The following is a 27,708-nucleotide window of genomic DNA, read 5'->3' as shown; positions in this document are numbered from 1 at the left end:
CAGAATTGAGAATCCAGACATAAATCCATCCACATATGAGCACCTAGTATTTGACAAAAGCCCAAAGTCACATAAATGGGAAAAAAACAGTCTTTTTAGCAAATGGTGCTGGCATAACTGGATATCCATCTGCAAAAAAATGAAGCAAGACCCATAACCCACACCATGCACAAAAACGAACTCAAAATGGATCAAAAACCTAAATATAAAATCTAAAATGATAAAGATCATGGAAGAAAAAATAGGGACAATGCCAGGAGCCCTAATACATGGCATACCCTGTATACAAAACATTACTAACACTGCACAAACACCAGAGAGAAACTAGATAACTGGGATTTCCTAAAAATCAAACACCTGTGCTCATCCAAAGACTTCACCAAAAGAGTAAAAAGATTACCTATAGACTGGGAAAAAGTTTTTAGCTATGAAATTTCCGATCAGCATCTGATCTCTAAAATCCAAGTTACTGCGAAAACTCAACAACAAAAAGACAAATAACCCACTTAGAAAATGGGCAAAGGATATGACCAGGCATTTTACTAAAGAAGACACTCAAGTAGCTAACAAATACATGAAGAAATGCTCACAATCATCAGCCATTAGAGAAATGCAAATCGAAACTACAATGAGATTCCATCTCACTCCAACAAGGCTGGCATTAATCCAAAAAACAAAATAATAAATGTTGAAGAGGTTTTAGAGAGACTGGAACACTTATACACTGCTGGTGGGAATGTAAAATGGTACAACCACTTTGGAAATCGATTTGGTGCTTCCTTAAAAAGCTAGAAATAGAACTACCATATGATCCAGCAATCCCACTCCTTGGAATATATCCTAGAGAAATAAGAGCCTTTATATGAACAGATATATTTACACCCATGTTCACTGCAGCACTGTTCACAATAGCAAAAAAAAGGAAGCAACCAAGGTGCCCATCAACGGATGAATGGATAAGTTATGGTACATTCATACAATGTAATACTACATATGAATAAAAAACAATGAAGAATCCATGAAACACTTCATAACATGGAGGAATCTGGAAGACAATATGCTGAGTAAAATTAGTCAGCTGGAAAAGGACAAATATTGTATGAGACCACTATTATAAGAACTCAAGAAATAGTTTAAACAAAGAAGAAAATATTCTTTGACGGTTATGAGAGAGGGAAGGGAGGGAAGGACAGGGTATTCACTAATCAGATAGTAAACAAGAACTATTTTAGATGAAGGGAAAGACACAATATAGGAGAGGTCAGCACAACTGGACTAAACCAAAAGCAAAGATGTTTCCTGAATAAACCGAACACTTCGAAGGCCAGCGTAGCAGAGGCAGGGGTCTGGGGACCATCGTTTCAGGTGACATCTAGGTCAACTGGCATAACAAAATCTATTAAGAAAACACTTCTGCATCCCACTTTGGAGAGTGGTGTTTGGGGACTTAAACGCTAGCAAGCAGTCATCTAAGATCCATCAATTGGTCTCAACTCACCTGGAGCAAAGGAGAATGAAGAACACCATAGACACAAGGTAATTATGAGCCCAAGAGACAGAAAGGGCCACATAAATCAGAGACTACATCAGCCTGAGACCAGAAGAACTAGATGGTATCCGGCTATAACTGATGACTGCCCTGACATGGAACACAACAGAGAACCCCTGAGGGAGGAGAAGAGCAGTGGGACGCAGACCTCAAATTCTCATAAAAGGACCAGACTCAATGGTCTGACTGAGACTAGAAGGACCCCAGAGGTCATGGTCCCCAGACCTTCTGTTAGCCCAATGCAGAAACCATTCCCACAGCGAACTCTTCAGACAGGGATTGGACTGGACTATAAGAAAGAAAATGATACTGGTGAGGAGTGAGCTTCTTGGCTCAAGTAAACACATGAGAATATGTGGGCAGCTCCTGTCTGGAAGGGAGATGAGAAGGCAAGAGGGGGTCAGAAGCTGGATGAATGGACAAGGAAAGAGAGGATGGAGTGCAGTGTGCTGTCTTATTAAGGGGAGATCAACTAGGAGTATATAGCAAGGTGTATATAAATTTTTGTGTGAGAGACTGACTTGATTTGTACCTTTTCACTTAAAGTACAATAAAAATTAAAAAAAAAAAGAGAATGTCTGGTTAAAGGTGCTAGTATTTTTATTAGAACTGTCACTGTTTTTTTATTATGCTCTATACATTTCTTTCAGTTGGTTGGCTCCTCCACCACTAAGGCTTATCAGGACACATTACAGCAGAAACACCTATATATCCTCTTACATCTTTTTTAAAATTTTGAATAATATGCTGATACTACCTATTTAAAAAAAAAAAACAAGAATAAGGCTTATTTTGTTAATGAAACAAGGTATCCACTTTATGGCACAAAACGAACTTGACAGTTTTTGTTCACCTCATCCTATACCCCTTTTCCAAGTCCTATTCTAGGAAAGAGGCTGTAATCTGTAGTTGAATATCTCATTGTGGTGATTAAAGGTAGCAACAAATTCTTTGCCATTCCTTCATCAAGAGGTATCTATTTCCCCTCACACAGGAGAAAGATGGGTAGTCTGCTTCTGTAAAGATTTACAGCCTCGGAAACTCTATAGGGCAGTTCTCTATGTCCTATAGGGTTGCTATGAGTCAGAATTGACTTGACAACAGTGGGTTTTGTTTTTGGTTTTGAATCTGGGCTGGCTTTGTGACTTGTTTTGATCACTAGAATTCAGAGGTAGTTCTGAGGCTGGGTTGTAAAAGACCTGCAGTTTCTGCCTTTGCCTTTTGGAATGATACTTCAGGCATGCCCCCACAGAATCTACTTTTCCCCATAAAATTTCTCCTGATTTTTAATACCTAAATTTCTTAGAATATGTTTAAACATCTCTCAATACAATGTTTTTCAAATTATTTTTATATAGTTAACATTTACAGTATGTCCCCAAAACTCAATACAACTTTTTTTTCTAAAGAAAACAATGTGTATAGGAAAAGTCTCAAGTTATATTCAAACAGAATTAGTAGAATATCAGAAATCACAAGTATCAACAAAGGGAATGTGACTTTTGAATGCTGCGAGGGTTAAGAGAAGCCATGTTTTAAAAGCAACTGTTTGAATAACTGTAATTTACTATCTGGTGATCTGGAAGGGTGTTTTTAAGCATTTTACATCCTAACATGATACTTCATTACTTACATACAGGTTTTTTTTTTTTTTTTGTACAGGTATGTGTTTGTATATATAATGTGTTTCAGTTACATTTTTGGAAATTAGTTGAGGTTAGGTTGATATTTAACACATTATATATTTTTTCCTTTTAAAATAACAGAAAATAGTCTCCTGTTATTTTACGAACAGTAGTCATGCAGTACGTCTGATTTTCAGGAACAGATTAATGCCTGTTCTTCCATGCTTTTAAGAAGGCATATTATCCAAATTTTGAAGTTTTCTTCAGAGTTCTGAGCTTAATAAAGTAACCTACCTGCTGTCAACAGAGAAAATTTTATAGTTGTTTGTTTAACAACCTGTCTTTTCATGTAGACGATGAGTGATCTGAGGACAGAGGTTGTGAGTGATTCATATTTCTATCACTAATGCATAAGAGCATGACATTTAACTGTTTCTGATTCCATGATCACAGAGCAACTTTCTGATTAACATGTGGATACCCATACAGACTACCTGAGGGAGTAAGTTGCTGACTAGCCAATATGAGTGCTAATGCCCTGGAAACAATATTTTTCATTGCAAAATATTAAATTGGAATTTTGATAATCAGCTCTGGATGCCATGATAACACCAAGGGTTAGGACCTGCAAAGCTGGGGACCAGACTCTTGAACACAGTGACTCTTTTAATATGTCCTAAGTTTCTACATAGGTAATCAGAATCACTTAAACTACATTTTCAATTTTCACAACAGCAAACACACTGTGTATTTAAAATTTTATATTCTGTTCCCACTTAACATCATATGCATTTTTATATTTGGTCATTAAACATCATAATTTTAATGATTATGCAATAATCCACTGAGTCAGGATATCTGAATTGTTTCCAACTTTTTGCTATTATAAATAGTGAAACATAAACCACTGTAGTAGAGATTCATGGGATTGTATGCCCAACACACCCCCACCCCTGCCCTCCATCTACTTTCTCTTCTCTTGGAAACTGTGCACCCTATCAATTAGATAAATACCACCAGAGTTGCTATATTCCTTCATGATCTTGATCTCATAGTTCACTGCCCCAGGATGGACATCATATCCAATACAGAGCAATGTGTCCTTCCCATGGAGCTTTCATTTATTTATTTGGTCTTTAACTTGGGACGTGAGCAACTATTAGGGCATTTTTTTTCCAGTGGCTACGGCTGTAAGATATAATAGCTGAGGGAGGCCAGGTGTCCCATGTGTAGAAAAAGCCAGTCAACAGTGAGAGAAAATGAAAGCTACATGTAGAGAGAAGTCAAAATAAGAGATAGAGTAGTCTGATACCATGAGTTTCCGGTTCACTTGCTCCAGATGCAGGCCCAGCTGCAAACCTATTATTCTGTGACTATTCAATCTTCCTTGGATTCCATGAGCCAATAAATTTCCCTTTTTGCTTAAATCAGTTCCAACTGGATTTCTGTCATTTGTAACTGAAAGTCCTAACTGATAAAAGAGTAATTTAATCAAATTAATCAATTCAATTGTAGTAGTGGTCTCAGACCTCAGATCAAATTACTAAGCTCTATGACCATGGGAAAGTCACAACTTTTAAGTCTCAGTTACCTTATCTTTAAAATGAGATAAAACCACCTACTTTCTAGATGTGCCTGGCATGTAAGTCATAAAAAAATAGCATCTAGAACAATGTGCCTAACAATATGCTAAGTGCATTTCCCTGCATCCAGCACCCATTCTTTTATTTGGGAAGATGGAGAGGGGAAATGGCACACAGAATATTTTCCTTAGGATAAATGTCAGAAGTGGAACTGCCGGGTCAAAGGGTATGAACAGAAAAATGCTTCTTACTCTCGGTACTATTGCCAAACTGGCACATGAATACATTACTATCACCAGTTTTCTCTCTCTTATCCTCCTAGCATCAAGCATTCGAAATGAAAAAAAAAAAAAAAAAAAAACCTTTTAAGGGCTAAAAATACTTTGTCGTTTTATTTACATGTGATTACTATCAAGATCCATCATGTGCCTGTCAGTTTGTCCTTCTGTGGTGGCTTGCATGTTGCTGCGATACTGGAAGCTTTGCCACCAGTATTTCAAATACCAGCAGGGTCACCCTTGGTGGACAGGTTTTAACTGAGCTTCCAGACTAAGACAGACTAGGAAGAAGGGCCTGGCAGTCTATTTCCAAAAAAACTGGCTAGTGAAAACCTTATGAACAGCAGGGAACATCATCTGATATAGAGCCAGAAGATGAGCCCCTTAGGTTGGAAGGCACTCCAAAGACAACTGGGGAAGAGTAGCCTCCTCAAAGTAGAGTCGACTTTAAAGAAGTGGGTGGAGTCAAGCTTTAGGGATCTCCATTTGCTGAGGTGGCATGACTCAAAATGAGAAGAAACTGCTGCCAACAGCCATTAATAATCAGAACGTGGAATGTACGAACTATGAATCTAGGAAAATTTAAAGTTGTCAAAAATGAAATGAGACACATAAACATCGATATCCTAGGCATTTAGTGAGCTGAAGTGGATTGGTACTGGTCATTGTGAATCGAAAAATCATGGTCTACTATGCCAGGAATGAGAAAGGAATGCTGTCGCACTCATCATCAAAAAGAACACTTCAAGATCTATCCTGAAGTACAACACTGTCAGTGATAGGATAATATCCATATGCCTACAAGTAAGACCAGTTAGTATGACTATTATTCAAATTTACATACCAACAACCAAGACCAAAGATGAAGAAATTGAAGATTTTTACCAGCTTCTGCAATCTGAAATTGATCAAACATGCCATCAAGATGAATTGATAATTACTGGCAATTGGAATGTGAAAGCTGGAAACAAAGAAGGGTCGGTAGTTGGAAAATATGGCCTTGGTAACAGAAACAACACTGGAGATCGCATGACAGAGTTCTGCAAGACCAATGATTTACTTATTGCATATACCTTTTCTCAAAAACATAAACAGTGACTATACACACGGATTTAGCCAGATGGAATACACAGGAATCAAATCGACTACATCTGTGGAAAGAGCCAATGGAAAAGCTAAATATCATCAGTCAGAACAAGGCCAGGGGCCAATTGCATACAGACTACTGATTGCTCATATGGAAGTTCATGGCGAAGGTGAAGAAAATTACAACAAGTCCACAAGAGCCAAAGTATGATCTTGAGTGTATCACACCTGAATTTGGAGACCATCTCAAGAATAGATTTTATGCGTTGAACACTCATGACCAAAGACTAGGTGAGTTGTGGAATGACATTAAGGAAATCACACATGAAGAAAGCAAGAGGTCATTAAAAAGACAGGAAAGAAAGAAAAGACTAAAATGGATGTCAGAAGAGACTCTGAAAGTTGCTCTTGAACATACAGTAGCTAAAACGAAAGGAAGAAACGATGAAGTTAAAGAGCTGAACATAAGAATTCAAAGGCTGGCTCAAGAAGACAGAGTAAAGTATTATGATGACATGTGCAAAGACCTGGAGATGGAAAACCAAAAGGGAAGAACACGCTCGGCATTTCTCAAGCTGAAAGAACTAAAGAAAAAAATCAAGCATTGAGTTGCAATACTGAAGGATTCTACAGGGAAAATATTAAATGACACAGGAAGCATCAAAAGAAGATGGAAGGAATACACAGAGCACCAGACTAAAAACAACCTGCTGACATTCAATCATTTTAAGAGGTAGCATATTACCAGGAACCAATGGTAGTAGTGAAGGAAGAAATCCAAGCTGGCTGAAGGCACTGGCGAAGAACAAGGCTCCAGGAACTGAAAGAATACCAATTGAGATATTTCAACAAATGGACGCAGCTCTGAAAATGCTCACTCATTTATGCCAAGAAATTTGGAAGACAGCTACCTGGCCAACCGACTGGAAGAGATTCATATTTGCACCCACTTCAAAGAAAGGTGACCCAAAAGAATGTGGAAATTACTGAACAATATCATTAATATCACACACAAGTAAAATTTTGCTGAAGATCATTCAAAAGTGGTCACAACAGTACATGGACAGGTAACTGTCAGAAATTCAAGCCAGATTCAGAAGAGGACATGGAACAAGGAATATCACTGCTGATGTCAGATGGATCCTGGCCGAAAGCAGGGAATATCAGAAAGCTGTTTACCTGTGTTTTATTGACTGTGCAAAAGGCATTCAATTGTGTGGACCGTAACAAATTATGGATAACACTGGGAAGAATGGGAATTCCAGAACACTTAATTGTGATCATGAGGAACCTGTACTTAGACCAAGAGACAGTTCAAAATGAACAAGGGGATACTGCATCACTTAAAGTTAACAAAACACACTTACTCAATCTGTATGCTGAGCAAATAATCCAAGAAGCTGGACTATATAAAGAACAGGGCATCAGGATTGGAGGAAGACTCACTAACAACCTGCGATATGCAGATGACACAACCTGGCTTGCTGAAAGTGAAGAGGACTTGAAGCACTTATTGATGAAGATCAAAGACCACAGTCTTCAGTAAGGCTTACACTTCAATATGAAGAAAACAAAAATCCTCACAAGTGTATCGCTAAGCAACATCACGATAAACAGAGAAAAGGTTGACGTTGTCAAGGATTTCATTTTGCTCAGATCCACAATCAACGCCCACAGAAGCAGCAGTCAAGAAATCAGATGATGCACTGCATTGGGCAAATCTGCTGCAAGCGATCTCTTTAAAATATTAAAAAGCAAAGATGTCACTCTAAGGACTAAGGTGTGCCTGACCCAAGCCACCATGTTTTCAATCGCCTTATATGCATGTGAAAGCTGGACAATGAATAAGGAAGACTGAAGAAGAATTAATGCCTCTGAATTACGGTGTTGGCTAAAAATACTGAATATACCATGGACTGCCAAAAGAACGAACAAATTTGTCCTGGAAGAAGTACAACCAGAATGCCCATTAGAAGCAAGGATGGTGAGACTTCATCTCACATACTTTGGACATGTTATCAGGAGGGACCAGTTCCCGAAGAAGGACATCATGCTTGGTAAAAAAGAGGGTCAGTGAAAAAGAGGAAGACCTTCAATGAGATGGAATGACACAATGACTGCAACAATGGGCTCAAACATAGCAACGACTGTGAGGATGGCACAGGACCAGGCAGTGTCTCATTCTGTTGTACACAGAGTTGCTATGAGTTGGTATCAACTCAATGGCACCTAACAACAACTATCAACACTGGCTAAAAAATAATACTTTATGTTCTTTACATCCCCACTCTCTTATGAAACTCTTACGCTCCCCAGGGACAAAAATTAAACAATCAAAAACATAAAAAGGCATTTACTCACTCTATTAATTGAAAAACTACTATTTTCAAATTACTATAGATACATAGATGAATAAGTCATGGTTACCGTGTTTAAGCAGCTCACAGCATATTTAAGGGCGGTAACATTAACAACAACAATAGCTAACATACACAGTGAGTGTCAAGTATTTGACATACATTAAAAACCCGCTGCCGTCAAGTGCGACTCACAGCGACCCTACAGGACAGGGTGGAACTGCCCCATACAGTTTCCAAGGAGCGTCTGGTGCATCTGAACTGCCAACCTTTTGGTAAGCAGCCGTAGCTTTTAACCACTACACCCCACCAGGGTTCCTGATCAGATAATCTAATTCTTACAGCATCCCTTTTGAGGCAGGTACTATGTTGAAGAAACTGAAGCACGAGTGGTTAAATAATTTGCTCAAGGTTACAGTTAGAAAGTAATAACAATGCCAGCATTTACAAATAGGTAATCTGATTTCGGAGCCTGCATTTTTAGCCACTGCACTGTATTTGTTGTTGTTAGTTGCCACTGAGTTGATTCCAACTCATGGCGATCCCATGTGTGCAGAGCAGAACCACTTCAAAGGGTTTTTAAAGCTGTGACCTTTCAGAAGCATATTATCAGGCCTGTCTTCTGAGACGCCTCTGGGTGAGTGGGGCAAACTCCAAACCTTTCAGCTAGTGGTGGAGCACCCAGGGACTATCCATCCTATACTACAAACTAACAATTGCTGAAAGCCTACCATTCCTTCAACAAATATTTACTGACTGCCTAAGTGCCAGGAAGGAGCCTTGGTGGTGCAGTGTTTAAGTACTCAGCTAACAACCAAAATGTCAGTGGTTCGACCCCACCAGCCACTCTCCAGGAGAAAGATGTGGCAGTCTGCTTCCATAGATTTACAGCCTTGGAAATCCTGTGGGGCAGTCCTACTCTGTCCTATAGGGTCGATATGAGTCAGAATCAATTTGGCAGTAATGGATTTTGTTGTTGTTGTTGTTGTTAAGTGCCAAGCATTGCTTAGGCTCAGGTGAAACAGCAATGAATAATGAAAACAAACAAAAACCTGGTCCTCATGGAGCTTTCATTGGGGGAGGGGGCGATTATACTGTATTTCTTTTATGCTAATCAGGTAGTTAGCCATTTTACATGGGGTTTTCAAAGAAGGACTCTCTGATAGGGTGAAAAGTAGGCTGAATCCAGAAATAAGTGAGGGATCAAGTCATCTAAAAGAGCATTCAAGGCAGAGAAAAAGCAAGTATAAAGGAAAAAGCAGAAGCTTGCTTGGTGTGTTTGATGAACAGCAAAGAGGCCACTCTACCTGGAACTGAGTGAGCAAAGGACAGAATGGTAGGAGACGTGGTCACAGAGATAAGGGGGATCAGATCGTAAGTCATGGTGAGGTCTCTGAATTTTACTTTGAGAGATGAGAAACCAGTGGAGGGTTCCCAAGTAAAGCAGCATTATGATGTGACTTATAATTTAGAAGGATCACACTGCTGTATGAAAAAATTATACGTAAGGGATACAAGGAAGCAGGAAGACCAGTTAGTAGGCAAAGGATATTGGTGTCCAGGGGGACTGATGTGGATGTGGAATACACTCAGAAGGCAGACCTGACAGGAATTGCTAATGGATTAGATGTGGCGTATGAGAGAAAAAGAGCTCTCAAAATTTTTTGTCTAAGCAACTGACAGAATGGAATTGTCACTTACCAAGATAGAGAAGATTCTGTCGGAGGAGCAGGTTTAAAGAAGAAATCAAGAGGATTTTTTTTTTTTTCAATTGCGCTTTACATGAAAGTTTACAGCTCAAGTTAGTTTCCGATACAAAGATTTCTGCACACATTATGTGACCCTAGTTTCTATACCTATAATGTGACCTCACATTCCCCCTTTCCACCCTGGATTTCCCGTGTCCATTCAACCAACTCCTATCCCTTTCTGCCTTCTTATCTCGCCTCTGGACAGACGCTTGCCATTTAGTCTCATGTTATCTACTTGAACTAAGAAGAATACTCTTCACGAGTATCATTTTATGTCTTATAGTCCAGTCTATTCTTTGTCTGAAGAGTTGGCTTTGGGAATAGTTTGTCTGGGTTAACAGAGAGTCTGGGGGCCATGTCTTCTGGGGTTCCTCCAGTCTCAGTCAGACCATTTCATCTGGTCTTTTTACTAGAATTTGAATTCTGCACCCCACTTTTCTCCTGTTCCATCAGGGACTTTCTGTTATGTTCCCTGTCAGGGCAGTCATTGGTGGTAGCCGGGCACCATCCAATTCTTCTGTCTCAGGCTGATGGAGTCTCTGGTTTATGTGGCCCCAATCAAGATGATTTTTAGGACATGTTAAGTTTGAGGTGTCTATACAAGTAGGTATCCAATAGGCAGTTAGCTGAGTGTGGAGTTCAGGAAGAGGTCCAGGCTAATGTCCTCAAAATAAAAGTGGTATTTAAAACCATTGGACCAGAGGAGATCGCCCAGTCTGTGGTATGAATACAGAAGAAAATATTGAATCCTGGGGTACTTTCAATGTTTAGAAATTGGGAAGATGAAGACGCAACAGCAAAGGAACCTAAAATGTAACAGGCACTGAGACTGGAGGAGAGAGCGGTATCCCAGATGTGAAATGGGGAAAAGAACATGTTTTAAGAATAAAACAACTTAACAAATGTGATTGAGAAATAAGATCATGATTTAGGATACTGGATTTAGCAAGGTTTTGGTGACTATGATAAGAGCAATTTCAGTGAAATAGGGACCAAAACCTATCTGGAATAGGTTAAAAAATATAAAACAAAAAGGCCCAAATCTGATCAAGTCTGTAGATGCACTACCAGTTTACAGGAAATTGAGAGAACAGAGGAACATGTTAAATTACACCATGAGGATGGTAATCAGCAAAATCCAGGCTGTGAGAAACTCTAAGAGGACAAACAACCCATAAATTACAGGGGCAAAAAAAGGAGAGTAAATTTACAGATTAAAAGACATATCATTCAATCACAGTGTGTGGAACTTACTTGGATCCTGATTCAAAAATTAAAAAAAAAAAAAAGGCAAATTGTAAATAATAATAATTAAAACATCTGAGACAAGTAGAAATATGAACACTGACTGGACCTGATAAAAAGGGATTACTGTTGCTACTGTTATTGTTGTTATCGCTGCTGTGAAAACGGTACTGTGGCTGTATTTAAAAAGAGCTGCATGTCTTTTAGAGATATTTAAATATTTATGAATGAAATGGTATTATGTCCAGAATTTCCTTCAAAATAATACAGGAGAAGGCAAAGTAGGAGTGTGGTACGATAAATTACTTTTGTGTGTGGCCTTTCTAGCCACTGGGGCTGTGCAAATAAGATAACTGTGGCTCACCAAGGGGACTGGTCAGTTTTGCCTTAAAAGAGAGCCAATTCCAGAGCAGAGAGGAGAGCCCACCATCACCAAAGGAGAGACCCACAGCACAGACCTGCAGCAGAGACCTCCAGGATATGCTGCAATGGGCTTCCAGGCCCACAGGGCCAGAAAGCTGAGTGCCTTTGGGCAGAGACTGAGAGCCAGGGAGAAGTCTATGCCTGACCCAAAAATTGGGGACTTGCCAGCCTCCACAACTGCATGAGCCATTTCCTTTAAGTGCTTCGTGAGTTCTGTGAGATGTTGAAGTGAATTAGGGAACCAAGGCAGGAGGGAGAGTACTGAGGTGAGAGGGGGTAACTGATGTTAGAGATGATGGTCCAGCAGCTTGGAAAAGTTGGCACATCTTTAACCTCTGCCTCACAGGAGCCAGCTTTGCGCTGATCCTTACAAAAGAAATTATTTGTTTAAGGGGCAAGGCAGGACATGGGTTGATGGTTGTTGGGACTAAGTGGTAGGTACGTGGGAGTTTATCACACAACTCTGTTTGTATACATTCTAAATTCTCTGTAATAAAATGTTTTTTAAAAATAGTAAGAAAGGAAGTACCATCCTTCTATCTACTTAATCTCTTTTTACCATTCCATTTTATAGATAAGGAAATTAAATTTAAGGAAGATTAAATGTACTCCTCAAACGTCGCAGTTAATTTGAGAGCCAGGATCTGTCTCCAAAACCCATGCTTTTTACATTGTATCACGCTGCCAGTTTTCTCTCCACTACCATTATTTTGTCTGGTGCTTTTTATGCAAACTTGCCAAAACCCCAAGTTTTGTTTCATAGATAAGCAAAGGAGCAGAACTCTACAGTTACTAACTACAAAATCATTACCATCAAATTTAAGTATCCAAAAGATATCCTGTCAATACAACAAATTCTATTATACTTCCAATGAAGCATATTTTAGTTATTTAACAAACACGAATATTCCTCACTGGAGTTGAAAATGTAATTACATAGAAATACAAAGTACTATCTGGAATCTCTCTCCACCACAAACTTTTCTTTTGGTAGCTATAGTAAATACTGAGTAATATCAACTAATGAAACAAAACTTTAAACATAAAACTATACATTTTCAAAGCATACATGTATATATTATTCACTGATCTAACAATCCAATATGTACTAGCTGTGAGACCAAAATTAAACGACTACCTACAGCAAATGTGATTGATGAAAAATAAGCAGTTAATCAATCAAAATCAATTACAGCATATACTACAGCATACTACCAAATTATGGATTTTCACTCCTAACTTTTCCTTTTATATCCATGGCATACTTCTTATTTCAACAATTCTACTTGTAGGAATTTATCCTAGTCACTGGACCAGTATACAGAAACATAAGTACTACGATACTTACCAAATAAACAGAGTTGACCTCAAAATTTGACATAGTAAAATGCCTCTGGTTTTAAACATTTTAAGTCCACAAGGTCAACTAGTATTAGCTTTGTACTTTAGTAACCTCCTACCTGCTAATTAAGAGTTCTACCTATGCATTCAATGAATCTGTACAAACATACTAGACTTATTACCATACTCACTGCACTTATTCTACTCACTACAGCCAAATTAATCACTTACAGAACATTCAGACTGTTGAGGGTTAAGTTTCTCAGATGGTAGTTTGGGGAACAATTTTTTAAAAGGCATTTTCCCCCTTTTTAAGACTAATAGAAATGCCTTGAGATTTGTTTATTTTGTAATTAAAGGCTAGGTAGCTTTTAAGAAACTATGAGCACACACACAAAAATTTTAGAGTTATGCCACTTTTATGTTAAACATAGAAACAGATTAATTCATAATTTAGAGGCCAGAATGTTTCTTTAAAAAAAACAGACTACATTGCTAAAGTATAAGCTCATTTTACAATCTATTCTTTAATCTTCTTTAAAATTCAGAGATACAATAATGAATTTATGCTGTTAGAAGATTTAGAAATCAGTTAAAATATCAAATACTAGTAATGATTCAAAACTAGTATTATGTAAGGCTACAACTGAGAACATTTTCTTGCAAACTTTCTTCCACAAATGAAAAATATAAAAATATCCCGCGTGTCTATATTCTACAGTTACCTTCTAATTTCCCAAGAACTTGGCAGTTGGGAAGCAATGTATAAAATAATTGGCTGATGTTAAACAAAAAATTCTTAAAAACTGTTTCATTAAACTGGCATTTTAGACTAATGTACATAATTTTTTATTGTACTCAAACCACAAAAAGCTCACATTAAGATATAAGAGAAAGTATCAGTTATATGACAAGGTTTTGCTGAATCTCAATAGTGGTTTTTAATAAAGCAGTGGCTAGCCAAAGAAAGTCATTAATATTAACACAGATAATGGCAGAAAACCACTGAAACTCCAAATACAGAAAGGCTGTTCATGTATCCTAACAGCATAACCGTTATGGTTGAAAAACCACACAATATTCTTTCTCACATCTGTTTTGTTAATGAGCCAAGAATGAGGGTCTATTGAGTATCCTAGACAACTGAATTAGAAGTAGGAATGTCTGGTAAATTGCTGTTCATCACAACAATCAGAGACTGAACAGGTCTGGGAAGGATACTGATCTGAAATAAATTATCTTTTTAATTTTACATTTCTGAAAACAGAACTGTTATTGATCTTTTTTTCTCTATCCATTAAAAACAAAACAAAAATTATAAGCTATATTTTAAGATCCTAGTTTTAAGTATTACAAGAGAAAATGTTTTGTTAGTAGATTAATGAAATATTTTCAGCTTAATTCATTATTCAGGTTGACTCTCAAATATTTTAAGAATATCAAAACCTATGTGAAACAAGATGGCTGTATTATAAAGCAAAATAGTATTCAACTAGAATTCAGCAGTTTATGACAATTTGGCAAGTATTCTACTCTGAGCTAGGGTTTTTCCATATACAACAGAGAACTCTTCCAGGAAATGTCTGCTTTATAGGGCCCCAGGCCTCTTTGCATAATATCGGGCCAGGCTTACAGAACCAAACAAATGCAATGTACCCTTTGGAAAATATAAATTAATTGTAAATTATCAACTTATTATATAAAATTTTCCAAAAGGAAGCAGCATCTAGCAATCTTTTCATTCATTCAAACTGCTTTTCTAAATTACTAAATTCCTTAATTGGGATTTGGTTTAAAAAAAAGAATGATTATATCAGGGTGATGGAATCGTGGATAATTTCAAAAACTTCATCATCATGTTAACTGAATTACATTGGAGAGTTACACATATTTTCTATTGTCCTCTTTATATCTTTTAGAAGAAAAAAGATTATTTTTGCTGCCTTCTCAGTTTTTTCTCAATATGTTCCATCACTGTCAAACAGTTGAATTAAATTCTAAAACAAAAATCAGAAAAATTTTGCATGTTTTTTATAAGTTCCCCTGTCAGTCAAGAGCATCAAGTACTAGAAAAAAAAGTTGTAAGAGCCACTCCAGAGCAGGACAAGATAAAATTCAAATGACAATCCAGTAGAAAAACCTTTCCCAAGTAATGGTTAAAAATTCATGCCCTCCAAAAGAGCAGCATTTTGACGCTTTTTTTTTCCTTCAAGACAAAAATCTATAAGAGAAAATTATATATAATAGAAACATTTCCCAAAGTAATTAAAGATTACTTGTTCTAAATTCTAAACTGAGATTCGGATAGCATTCTACATTTTAGTATTTTGAAAATGCAGCTCTTATTCACCTTATTCAAATCACAGTTTTGATTTAGTTGTACCTTTCCACACATGCATTTTTTTGGAAATTAACTTTTATTTATTTGTATTATTAAAGAAATGCAGAGTTCTGAAACAACTATATCCAGACACCACATTTCAAAGTAAAAGTAAGAAAGAAACATAGTCTATCATTCATTTTTGAAAGCTCTTGTAAGATACCTACCAAACCTGTCAAGTCAATTTGCATATTATTAATTTAAGGTAAAAGTAAATGTTTTCCCTCCATTGGTAGACAAATAAATTCCTTCCCCACTAAACAGTTGTCTGACATTGCCTAAAAAACAAACTAGAATGGTATGGTTCTAGAAAACAGCTACTCAGGAGAAATGGTATCTCAATGAACATTTCTGCTTCCCCTACTCCTACTTTATTTGGAACTAAAATACAACATATACTCTTAGTTCAGCTGTAATTAAACATAAAAAACAGAGTTTCATCAGAAGTTCACTAAGAATTCATAGGCACAGACACTGAACTACTGGTTACTATTATTATTTAAAAACGAACAACGCCAGATATTTTGGCTAAATCAAAATTCAGACAGTACTAAATTAGTGAATAGTAGAGAACACCCTTAAAAATCACTTAAATTTTATTTCATGCAAAAGGGAAGAACAGACAAATATTAATATTTAGTGAGCAACATTTCCAAAAAAGTTACACAGTATATGTATTTGAAGTCCTTTAACGTAAATAAGTTTTCTATGTGCCCACACAATTAGGATTTAAAACATCCTGTCATGATTCCTGAGAACCTCCACACAAAACAAAAACTTATAACAGAAAGAGCCAAGATCCAATATTGACCAATAGACTATTAAAGCACATTTATATCTAAAAGTTTTTAAACCAAAATATATAACATATCTGTCAAATTCTTGATATAAAACTTAGTTGCACATTTTTTCCTAACTATGCTTTCAATTTCATGTGCAGCGTAACGATTATATTTAAATCTCTGGGAAAATGAAAATTTTGTTTTTTGCTAACGACAATCCTGAACTAAGCTATAAAGCTTATCTTAATTATTATAGTCCTGTCATGTATAAACCCCATTAAGATGTCCAAGCATATATATAGTTTTGACACATCTAACTATGCCTGCCCATATGTGAAGACAGTTAAATGAGTAAGTATTTCAGCAATGGCACACACACACACAAAACTTATCTACAGCTCAAGAATTCGTAAGAACATTTACCCAGTTGTACTTCGGCTAGTTGTAATAGCTGGCTAAGGCATTGTGAATTCAGAAGTATTTACTCTAAATTGTTGCCCATATATTTGGGCATAATTTCACATGAAAAACCCAAAGGTGAGGGGCGGAGAGAAACAGAAAATAATTTTTTTTATATATCTTTAAAAGTTTTGGTATGATTATTATTATTAATAATTAAATGTTTAACTTTCATGTTTTGTTTTCCAGCTTTACAACAAGATTAACCAACCAGTTAACCAACTGCTGCCAAGTCAACTCCAACTCATGGTGATCCCATGTGTGTCAGAGTAGAACTGTGCTCCACAGGGTTTTCAATGGTTGATTTTATGAAATAGTTCACCAGGCTTTCTAACAAGATGCCTCTGAGTGGTCTCAAACCTCCAACCTTTCAATTAGCAGCCATTAACCATCTGTATCACCCAGGGGCTTCTATGAGAGAAAATTATGTAAAATAGCCCCAAATCATTGCACCTTTTATACAGTAAGAACAAAGAGCATGGTAGAAATTTCAAAACCAGGGCAGCTTCTGAAATACATGAATTAATAATAAGTTAAAAGTGTCTCAAAGCTCTTCACAATCTAGGCAAACTTTCCATTTTTAAAAGGATGTGGAAGTTGATTTTAGAAAATTCCATGTAATAAAACTTGTAATAAACCTCCTCTCCATTTCACTCCCCCAATTTCTGAGTGCTTTTTGCATCTAATTGACAATTATACTCCTTATCAACAAAATTCTTTATATCATATTGAGGTACCTCTCAAATTGGCAAAAGAAAATGTGAAATTCAGAGACTCATAATACCATTTGTAACAAGATGTCCCCCCCCAAAATTTTTTTTTCTTAAATTAGTTTATAAATTTGTGACCATCGGGATGAGGCATACATCCAAATTTAACATACCAAGCATCATCATTTGATGAACAAACGGTTATGTAACAGCTATTCTATGTCCCTCAAGTAATTACTTTAGAACCACACCATGTTTTTTTTTTTTTTTCTTTAAAAGAACTGCCCATATCGCAATTTTTTTCAAGACTGCTGTTTTCCCCAGGAGAGAAAGCAGTTTTCCTAAATTCCAAATTCCCAGGAAAATGAAAACTGCTTCTCTAGGGTACAGAGAATGGAAAAAAATATATATTTTCAGTAATTTTAAGATCCACCTCCTCACATAAGCAGTGATCCAGGCTGATATGACATCTCCAAGCTACTCAGAACTATACACCACGCTGCCACAAGCATTAACAGATAACTAGGGGATGGAAGAAATGCCATCTTAAATTTGACGTTGCACCTAATACCTACTTCAAACATTTTTCCTCCGTTATCTCAATGTATCTTCACAACTACCTCAAGAGATAGGTAAGGGAGGTGGCTCGCCACCCAGAGACTGAACGGGACACACAACCCAGTTAGAGGACACGGACACCGTTACTTCTTCAACTATAAAAACAAAACCGATGGCAAACCGTTCCTGACTCGAGAACGACTATTCCACAAAAAATGAGTAATATCGCCTAAACAACAATGAACTTAAATCTTTTAAGCACAGTTTCCCCTCCAGGCAGTTTAGCTAACTCAGTGGCCGCCGGAGAACTGCGGCGCGGATGCGGAGAGGCCGGGCGTGGGGGCGGGAAGAGGGACGACGCCCGGAGGGTGCCCACCTCGCGCACCTGGGCCGGGGTGGAAGGAGCGACGATGCTCGGCTCCGGGGACAACAGCTGGGTGACACCCCCACCGACCGTGCCCGGCCCAGACTCACCTGCGGAGCCGATTTCCATTCATGGAGCTGGGGGGAGTGCTCCGAGTGAGAAAAGCGCCCACCACTGGGGGCAAGGAGGCGGCGCGGGGGGCGACGCGGCGCGACAGACACCCTCACTCGGCCCCGGGACGGGGGCGGCGACTGCGCCTCCTCAGCAACTGCACTCCGAAAGCTCGCGTTAGGAAGAGCCGCCGTCGGGAAACCACACAGGACTAAACCAGAGGAAGGAGAGGTATGAGGCGAAAAAGGGGAGCCCGGTCCGGAACTTGCGTCGCCCTTGACTGCTTACGCTCCCACTGCTCCTCCACGACTGCCGTGCCACCGACCTCCCCCGGGGGACGCCCCCGGAAGCCCGCTGGCGTCAGTTCCGCTGCCCCGGCTCGCCCGACGTCGAAGCTTCGCCTCTCCGCCCCAAGCCGTGCGAGAGCGACGTCGGTGCGGGCGCGGCCGGCGCGGAGGACGCAGAGGAGGCGTCCGGGAGCGGGCGCGGAGCCTGGGCGGAGCCTCGGCCCGGGAGGAGAGCGGGGCGGGGCCGGCCCATCAGCGGTTCTCCGCTGGTCGTGCCGGCCGGAGACAACCCCGAGGGACGGGGCTCTTCGCGCGACCTTGCTGGGGGCGGGGCCTGCCAGAGGCGACGTCGCGGATGGCGGCGGAGCTTACCTGGGGAGGAGCCTACCTGAAAGCTAGGCCTGTCCAAGTAAAGGATCCGGACCTGCAGCTGAGACTGAGGCCCCCCCGGTTGAGCACGTTTGGTCCGTCCCTCCCCGCCCCCTAGTTTGGGCTGCCTCAAGTGCCTCCCCCTCAACAAGAGGTCAAGTGACCCGCACAATTGATTATCTCCCAAATCGGTAGGGTTGCTTTAACGACTTTTGGAAAAAGGTGATTAAGGAACAGGACATTACACAAACATCGGATCGAATAATTTCCACGTTTAAAACTCCTTAATAGCGCCTTGACACTGAGAAAATCCAAACTCCTTTCCAGGGCCAAAACGCACTCCGTTAAGGGGCCCCTGCCTTTCTCTCCAAGTAAGGCTCTCCCTGATCATTTTACTACAGCTACACTGTTCAGCTTCTGATTCCCTTAACCGGCAAAGCATTTTGCTTTTCCGTCTAGGAGCCTGCTTTTGGTGCACTTGGCCAGGAACCTTCTCCTCCTTTCTCGCTTCCTTTCCAGTCAGCCCTCCTGCCCCCTCCTCCCCACCCTCAATTTAAGGCATTTTAGAGAGGCCTTCTCGGACCACTCAGCTGTGTTAGGACGCTCCCTGTTATTCTATCTCAACACTTTCCTGGTAGCCCTTATTTCAATCTAATTATTTCACTAGTTTGTGTGGCCCCTTCCCACTACAGTGCAAGCCTCATAAGGAAACCAGAGCCAGCACACTGGCAAATATTTGTTGCCTGAATGAAACATGATACCATTTTATTTAGGCTGATTCATGGTTTTTTCCTACATCCCTAAATATCAAAAGATTTAGACTTTTTTTTTTTTAATCAAAATACATTTTCTCAAAGCTTGAGAAGATGAAGGAGAAAAAATATCTTCAGTTCCCTCCACTCAACTGTGGGACTTTGAATCAGTCACTTGATGTTTTTGGGCTTCAGTTTCCTCATCTGAAAAAATGGAAAGAATATGTACCTTACACAGTTGTTGTGAGGTTTGGGAATATACATAAAGCACAGAGAAAACCCTCCCTAAATGTTAGTGGATACCCATAATATTTACTATAGTTATGATTTCTAAGCACTTATCAGATGTACCTACCATACGGTAAACAATAAGTGGATGGGATTCAAACCCACATCTGTCTGACTCCAATTGTGCTTCACTTTTTTCTTCCTTCCCACCTCTACCTCTGTGAAAGATAATGCCCTACCCAAATTTGAAAATTTCAAATCTGTCACCAGATGAAACTGTATCTGAAAAGTTTTTGAATCCTTGACTGTACACAACCCAAGTTGTGGTAGCAGCATCTGTCAGGGTAAATACCAACTCCTGTGTAAGGGTCTATCATACCCTCTATTCCCCATTCTGGATCTAGTTCTCTGATTCCAGGCCTTTTCATCCTCTAGAGGAGACATGATGATAAAACGTGGAGGTGGCCACTATCTTCTTTTCTGACACTGATGGAGGGTTTGGATTTAATAAATATTTATGATGCCTTCCCATCTACTTCTGCTATCCAGAAACTCCTCCTCTTTAGACTAAGCCAACGTTAAAAGCTTATGAATAGTAATATTGGGAAGTGGGAAGGCAAAGAGGTTTGAATGATTCTATCAAAGGCAAAGCTGAATTAGGCACTCCCTTTAAGTAGCCCCCCACACACAATTTTTGGATAACCTCATTCTCAACTGAGCTGCTCATAAGGGTAGAATCTTTGTGTATCTGGCTCACTACCATAGCCCCAGTTCCTAGAACTGGGTCAGTGCCTGGCAAACAGCAGGATCAGTAAATATTTGCTGGATGGATAGATGGATAAATAAATAAATGTGCTACAAGTACGGGGCTCTGGAAGCAGGCTAGAACTCTGCCTTTATGCCTTGTGTATAAAGAAATATTAAAAAAAAAAAAAAAACCACGTTGCTGTCGAGTCAATTCTGACTCATAGCAATGCTATAGGACAGGGTAGAACTGCCCCACAGGGTTTCCAAGGAGCGCCTGGTCGACTCAAATTGCCAACCTTTTGGTTAGCACCCATGGCATTTAACCACTACGCCACCAGGGTTTCCACAGAAATCTTGGGAGCATGGAAATCAGTGCCCTCTGAAAGTTGTGCTGCCTCAGCAGCCACCAAAACACCCAATGCAAAATTTCTTAAAATATGATTAAGAAAACACAAACTAGGAAAAAAAAAAAAAAAAAAGGCAACAAATCTGACTGAAATTAATAGACTGCACAGCAGAACTTAAAACTTCTGCTCTTTAAAACGAAATGAAAAGGCAAGCCACAGATTGGGAGAAAATATTTGCAAAATATATATCCAAAAAAGGACTTGTATCTAGAATTTACAAAGAACCCTTACAACTCAGTAATAAGACAACTCAATTTAAAAATGAGCAAAAAATATGAACCCTTTACTAAAGAAGATACCTGGATAGCACATGAAAAGTTGATCTCTATCATTGCTCATTAGGAAAAAGCAAAATGAGCTATAAAACACCCAGTATACTCAGGAAAGAAAAGATGGCCAGCAGCCTGCTTTAACTGTTGGTACGAACCCAAGCCCAGCAAATCAGGCTAAGGGACTCACAGTGCCTGGTCTTCTTCCTTGCTACCAGTAATATTTCCCTCCACTTAGGACTTTTGTATTCCTAGCTTCCTGTGTTAGACAAGAATCATCATTACTGGATGAGGAGAGCAAATGGATAGAGTCCTTTCCTCTCACATGGGCTGGGGTACACCCAACTTGGCACCTGAGTTCAAATCTCATCACCTGAACCAGCACCTTCTATAAGGCAAAAAGAAAGCTACTTTGTACTTTTCCCCAAGTGCAGCACGACACAATATAAAACATAGGGACTTTAGGCGTAGACAGAACTGAGACTGAAGGTCCTCTGCTACTAGATGGAATTTTGGGAAAGTCACTGATCCTCTCTGAGACTCATGTTCTTTATTTGTAAAAATCAGAGCACCTACCTAGAACAGACACTGCTGGATGCATGCCAAACAGCCCTTACACCCTTATTTCTTGCCAGTACACTAGACTTTCTAGACCATATGACCCAGGGGGAAACTCCTGGTTAATTTAAGTCACTGATAATGGTCTTTGCCAATGACAGGAATGGGCAGATGACCAATTTCTAACAAATGAGACATAAGGTCAAATCTGCTGGGGCTTCTTGAGAAAGGTTTCCCTGCTTTTAAATGGGACAGTGGGGAAAATTAGTGCCTCTTCGGCTAAACATTGTCTAGAATTACGGCAGCCATCTAGGGATGAGTTGAACTAGCATGAGGATAAGCCAACATAGAGAATAGCGAGCAAAACAACTGCAAGAACCTGATTCCTTGATGTTATAATTGAATCAATTAACCAATATGGTAGCCATCTTAAATCAGGACTTCTTAAACAAAATGAGTTTCCTTACTTAAACCAGTTAAATTGAGATTTTGTTATATGCAATTTAAGGCAAAGTAACCAATAAACTATGCATGACAATGCAGTTAAATAAGACAAAAAACTGTACAAAACACTTAGGTACTTCAGGTACCCAAACTCCTCTTTTCCAGTCCATTCCCATTAACAGTCAGTAGCCCTTTTCCAAAAACCTGGCTGGGAGCCTCACTGCCTCTTTTAACAGAAAACTTCCTTGTCTTTGGAAGGTGGGGGGAGAGGGACTGCAGGCTTCCCAGAAAGGTCCCTCTATATTACTTTGTCTTCCCAAAACATTGCCAAGTGGATGGTGAAGCTGCTGCAGTCCAAAACAAGAGCAGGACAGTGTGTTAATGCAGCATAAGCTACAGTAGCCTAAAAGACTTTGACGTGGTCTCTTAGTTATCTAGTGCTGCTGTAACAGAAATATCACAAGTGGATGGCTTTAATGAACAGAAATTTATTTTCTCACAGTTTAGATGGCTAGAAGTCCGAATTCAGAGCACCGGCTCTAGGGAAAGTCCTTCTCTCTCTGTTGGCTCTGGAGGAAGGTCCTTGTCTCTTTAGCTTCTGCTTTTTGGTTCTTTGGAGACTTCCATGTGTCTTGGCATCTATCTTACCCCATCTCTGCTCTTTTATATCTCAAAAGAGATTGACTCATTAATCCTTCCTCATTAACATAGCCAAAATAATCCATTCACAAATAGGATTATAACCACAGGCACAGAGGTTAGGATTTACGACACATATTTTGGGAGGACATAATTTAACCCATAACACTCCATCGTTTGGCCCCCCAAAATTCATGTCCTTGCCACAGAACAAATTTACCCCATCACATCATCCCAAAAGTCTTAAATCAACTCCAAGTTCAAAACCTCATCTTCTGAATCATCTAAATCTAATATGGATAAGACTTTAGGCATATTCCATCCTGGGGCAAAATTCTTCATCATCTCTGGATCTGTGAAATCTTAATGGCAGCCCTATACTCTGAAATCAAGTTGGCAAAGATCAACTCTGAAACCAAGGAGGTTGTGGCCCCACCCTTTGAGATCCAGGAAACCATGGCCCTACCCTTTAAAATTGAGAAGGCCCTGCTTCCCATGCTCCTTCCAACAGTTCTGCTGATCTCTGAGTTACTCCAGGGATAGTCCTTTTCTTTTCTTGGAAGACAACAGGCTCTTTCGGCCTGTTCCCTGCCTGTAGAATTCCAAAAGGCAGACAGTATTCTTTCCTTTGATTCTTTCTCTGTCCCCTTCAGTCTAAGCTGATGGGTTTTCTGCTGTGGTAGTTGGTTAGATCCATTAGTTATAGGCTTAATCTCTAACAAAAGATTGTGTAGCCACCTCCTTGGTGAACATTTGAGGACATGAGACCTTAGCATATACAACAGAATTTCCCAAATCTTTAAGTTCTGTTTTCATTTTGCACAGTTCATTTTTAAGTTCATCTCTTTTCTCTCACATTTTACTATAAGCGGCAAGGAGAAACCACACAGCCTTTTAAGATCTTGCTTAGAAGTTTCATAAGCCAGATGTCCAAGTTCATCACTTACAAGTTCTACCTTCCATCAAACATTTGAACACAATTCAGACAAGTTCTTTGCCACTTCATAAAAACCGTCACCCTTCTTCCATTGTTCAATCACGTTTGTAATTTTCTTTTAAAATCTCACCAGAAGCACATTTAATGTCCACATTTCTAGCAACATTCTGTTGCTGGTGCCATATGTATTCTCTAAGACGACCGAGACTTTATAGTTCTCTTCACTTCCTTCTGAACCCTCGCCCAAATTGCCTTTGACATCCACAATTCTACCAACTGTCTCTTAAAGGCAATCTAGGCTTTTACTACTAGGCACCTTAAAACTCTTCCAGCCTGTACCCATTATCCAACTCCAAAACTGCTTCTATGTTTTAGGTATCTGTTACGGCAGCATCCTACTCCTGGTATCAAATTCTTAGTTACCTAGTGCTGCTATAACAGAAATACCGGAAATAAATTTGTTTGTTTAAGTGGCTGGCTTTAACAAACAAATTTATTTTCTCACAGTTTAGGAGGCTAGAAGTCTGAATTCAGAGTTCCAGCTCTAGAGGAAGGCTTTCTCTCTCTGTTGGCTCTGGAGGAAGGCTTTCTCTCTCTGTTGGCTCTGGAGGAAGGTCCTTCTCTTCAGCTGCTGCTTCCTGGGAGATCTCCTCCATGTGTCTTGGCATCTATCTTACCCAATCTCTGCTCTGCTCAATTGTTTAATCTCCTTTATATCCTCAAAAGAGATTGACTCAAGATATACCTTACACTAATTCTGCCTTATTAACATAACAAGACAACCCATTCCCAAATGGGATTATAACTACAGGCAGAGGTTGGGATGCACAACACGTATTTTTGGGGGACATAATTCAATCCATAATACATGGTGTCCTGGTGAAAGCAGTTATGGTGTATAAGTGGGGAACTTCTAATTGCACCCTAATGTCCCAGCAAGTCTACTTTTCTAGCTTCCTCTCCTTGAGAGCTGCTTTGAAGTTCTATCAGGCTCTGTGTACCTTCTAAGCCTACTGGATTTCCTCAGCCTATAGCTGGAGGAACAAATATCTGAAAGCTAGAAACAGAATGGGAGAGCTCATTTTCTAATTCAATGCTATCCATTCCAGCAGCAGACAGCAGCCTTGGGATGATGCAGGCTCAGGACTTGAAACTAATCTTCTCCTTGTACTACACAACCCTTCCTTTTAGCCACCAATCTTTGCCATGAGGTTCTGGGTCTCCTAAGCCAAGAGGGAAACCTTGATGGCGTAATGGTTAAGTGCTACGGCTGATAACCAAGAGGTTGGCAGTTCAAATCTGCCAAGCACTCCTTGGAAACTCCATGGGGGAGTTCTACTCTGTCCTATAGGGTGACTATGGGTCAGAATTGACTCAATGGCAGTGGGTTTGGTTTTTTCGGTTTTTTAAAGTCAAGAGATAACCACAAATATCCAGCCTCACTCTGTCCCAAAGCACCTGCTAGATAAGAATGTGCTACAGTATATATTGCCAGTTGATAGGTCAGAGTGAAGGCTGCTCAACCAATGCTGAAAACGGATGTCCAGAGGAACTAGAAGGCTGAACTAAAAACTTTGGGCTTCAGGCCCAGATAATACAGGCCCCAGGCTCCTGGGTAACAACCAATGGCCAAATCCTGAAGATTGTCTAGCCTCAATCATTTCTAAAACTGAAGTTTATAGCAAAATTTCCCCTAATGGTCACCCTCCCACTCTCTCTGCTAAACATCACTTCTGCTTCCTTCAGGCTCATAAATTTATTTTAAATCTTATTTCTCTTGGGAAAAATCTGCTCCATGTTCCAATTTGCTCTTCAAGTTCAGCCAGTCTTCCTAACCCTTACTGCTGAAAAGCATAGATATGGCCAGCCTTTAAAAACCTTCTCTCCCATGGGAACCTGGCAGGTGGTAGCCACAGGTTAGCTATGCATTTGGAAAGTTACAACACTTGGCCTCCAGAGGAATGCTAGACCCATGTACACACACAGTGGCTGCCGCTGAAGATTTCTTACTGGGGCCTCTGCCAGAATCTAGCTCTGAATCACCTTCCCCCAGTGCACAGAAATGACAGTACCCTAGCAGTACCAGGGAGGAATACCAGAACTTACAATTCCACCACCAGCTCCAGTAAAAAACTATGGAGCCTCCAAGTTGGGGTGAGAGTGGGAAAAGATAATGGCAACCTGCTTAAGTTTCTGCTTACCTGAAGATTCAGGAATGCTCAGTCCATCCTGGGCACTCAATATCACTTCTTGATTCCCTCATCTGTATTCATGAACCAGATTTCTAGCTCATTTCAATTCTATTCACAAATATTGACCCCTTGGTATATGCTATGGCCCTGAGATGACAAAAATGAATATAAAATGTATTTTTTGCTCCTGAGAGTTCACAAGCTCCCCAGAGACAGTCATGTAAATACAGCAATTTGCTAAGTGCTAAAGAGTGCACTGGAACACTACCCATGACTCTGGTTAGGAACAAAAGTAGGTTTCATTTTATTCTTTTACAAGTACCTCTTGAGGACAGGAGGAGCCGGCGGGGGGTGGGGGGATGGTGATTGTGGTAAACAACTGGGAAGTTTCAGTCTTACCCTTATTTAAATTAGGTTTTTCCAATGCTCACTTTCAAAAATACTGAAGATAAATCACGTAGTTATAAGATCCCAGAGAAAATGAGGTGTAGGATGCTAAACTGAGTAGATAAAATAATACCTCCTCCTCTCTGCAGCTGTTTATGTTGTTAATCACTCCCTTTTCAGGCCCTATTCCACTCTCCAGATTTTTCTCCCATCTCATTGGTCAAGGAAAATACAAGTTATGTAGCAGTGATGTGACTGTCACCTTACATTCTGCTTCCTCTCTCCATCTCTTAAATGTGTTTCCTAGAGTTGTACACTATGCTTCTATTACCTAAGCCATCTTCTTCATTCTCATGGCTTTGTTGTTGTTGGGTGCCACTGAGTCTATTTCAACTCATAGTGACCACATGTGACAGAGTAGAACTACCAACCTTTCAGTAAGTATCCGATCACTCAACCATTGTGGTACGAGGGCTCCTTTGGCTTTAACTACCGTTTATGAGTATGACTCCCAAATCTTTAACTCGAGCAGAAACCTGGTCTTTAGTCTCTATTCCTCTCTCCCGCTCCCATCACTTATTGCTTCCTGTTAATTAGATCTCTTCAGTATCTCTCAAATCTGTCCTTTCCTCTCCATCTTCATTGCTACTGCCTTGTTCCAGTCCTTCATCTCTCTCTCTCTACCAGGGAACTATTTGGCTACTCATATCCCCCACCAGACTTTAAGCTCCTTAAGGAGATACTGTTTTTCTCATTTTTGATTTGTTCCTGCCTCTTCCTCTTCTGCAGTATGACTGGACATAGTGTTTTGCATGTTTGTTGAGTGAAGAATAATGGAGGCCCCGTGAAGTACGACCGCATACAAGCCAGATGAACAGCTGCAGTTTCAG

The 27,708-nt window shown here is 39.6% G+C and overlaps 1 protein-coding gene across 2 annotated transcripts in view; it reads right to left on the bottom strand.

Moving 5' to 3' along the window:
* AGO3 (argonaute RISC catalytic component 3) overlaps positions 1–18,949 on the bottom strand; it is a 180,819-nt gene extending 161,870 nt beyond the window's left edge. The window contains exon 1 of one of the 2 annotated variants that reach the window (XM_023554525.2): positions 18,602–18,949. In XM_023554525.2, coding sequence (XP_023410293.1) covers positions 18,602–18,620 — 19 coding nt within the window. In that variant the 5' untranslated portion in view covers positions 18,621–18,949. The remainder of the gene's footprint in view (positions 1–18,601) is intronic. The other variant, XM_010595205.3, reaches the window with a different exon arrangement.
* Positions 18,950–27,708: the final 8,759 nt, after the last annotated feature.

The sequence above is a fragment of the Loxodonta africana genome, chromosome 3 (genome assembly GCF_030014295.1).
Source record: "Loxodonta africana isolate mLoxAfr1 chromosome 3, mLoxAfr1.hap2, whole genome shotgun sequence".
NCBI lineage: Eukaryota > Metazoa > Chordata > Mammalia > Proboscidea > Elephantidae > Loxodonta > Loxodonta africana.
The sequence above is the reverse complement of the archived record's forward strand: the minus strand, read 5'-3'. Positions and strand labels throughout refer to the sequence as shown.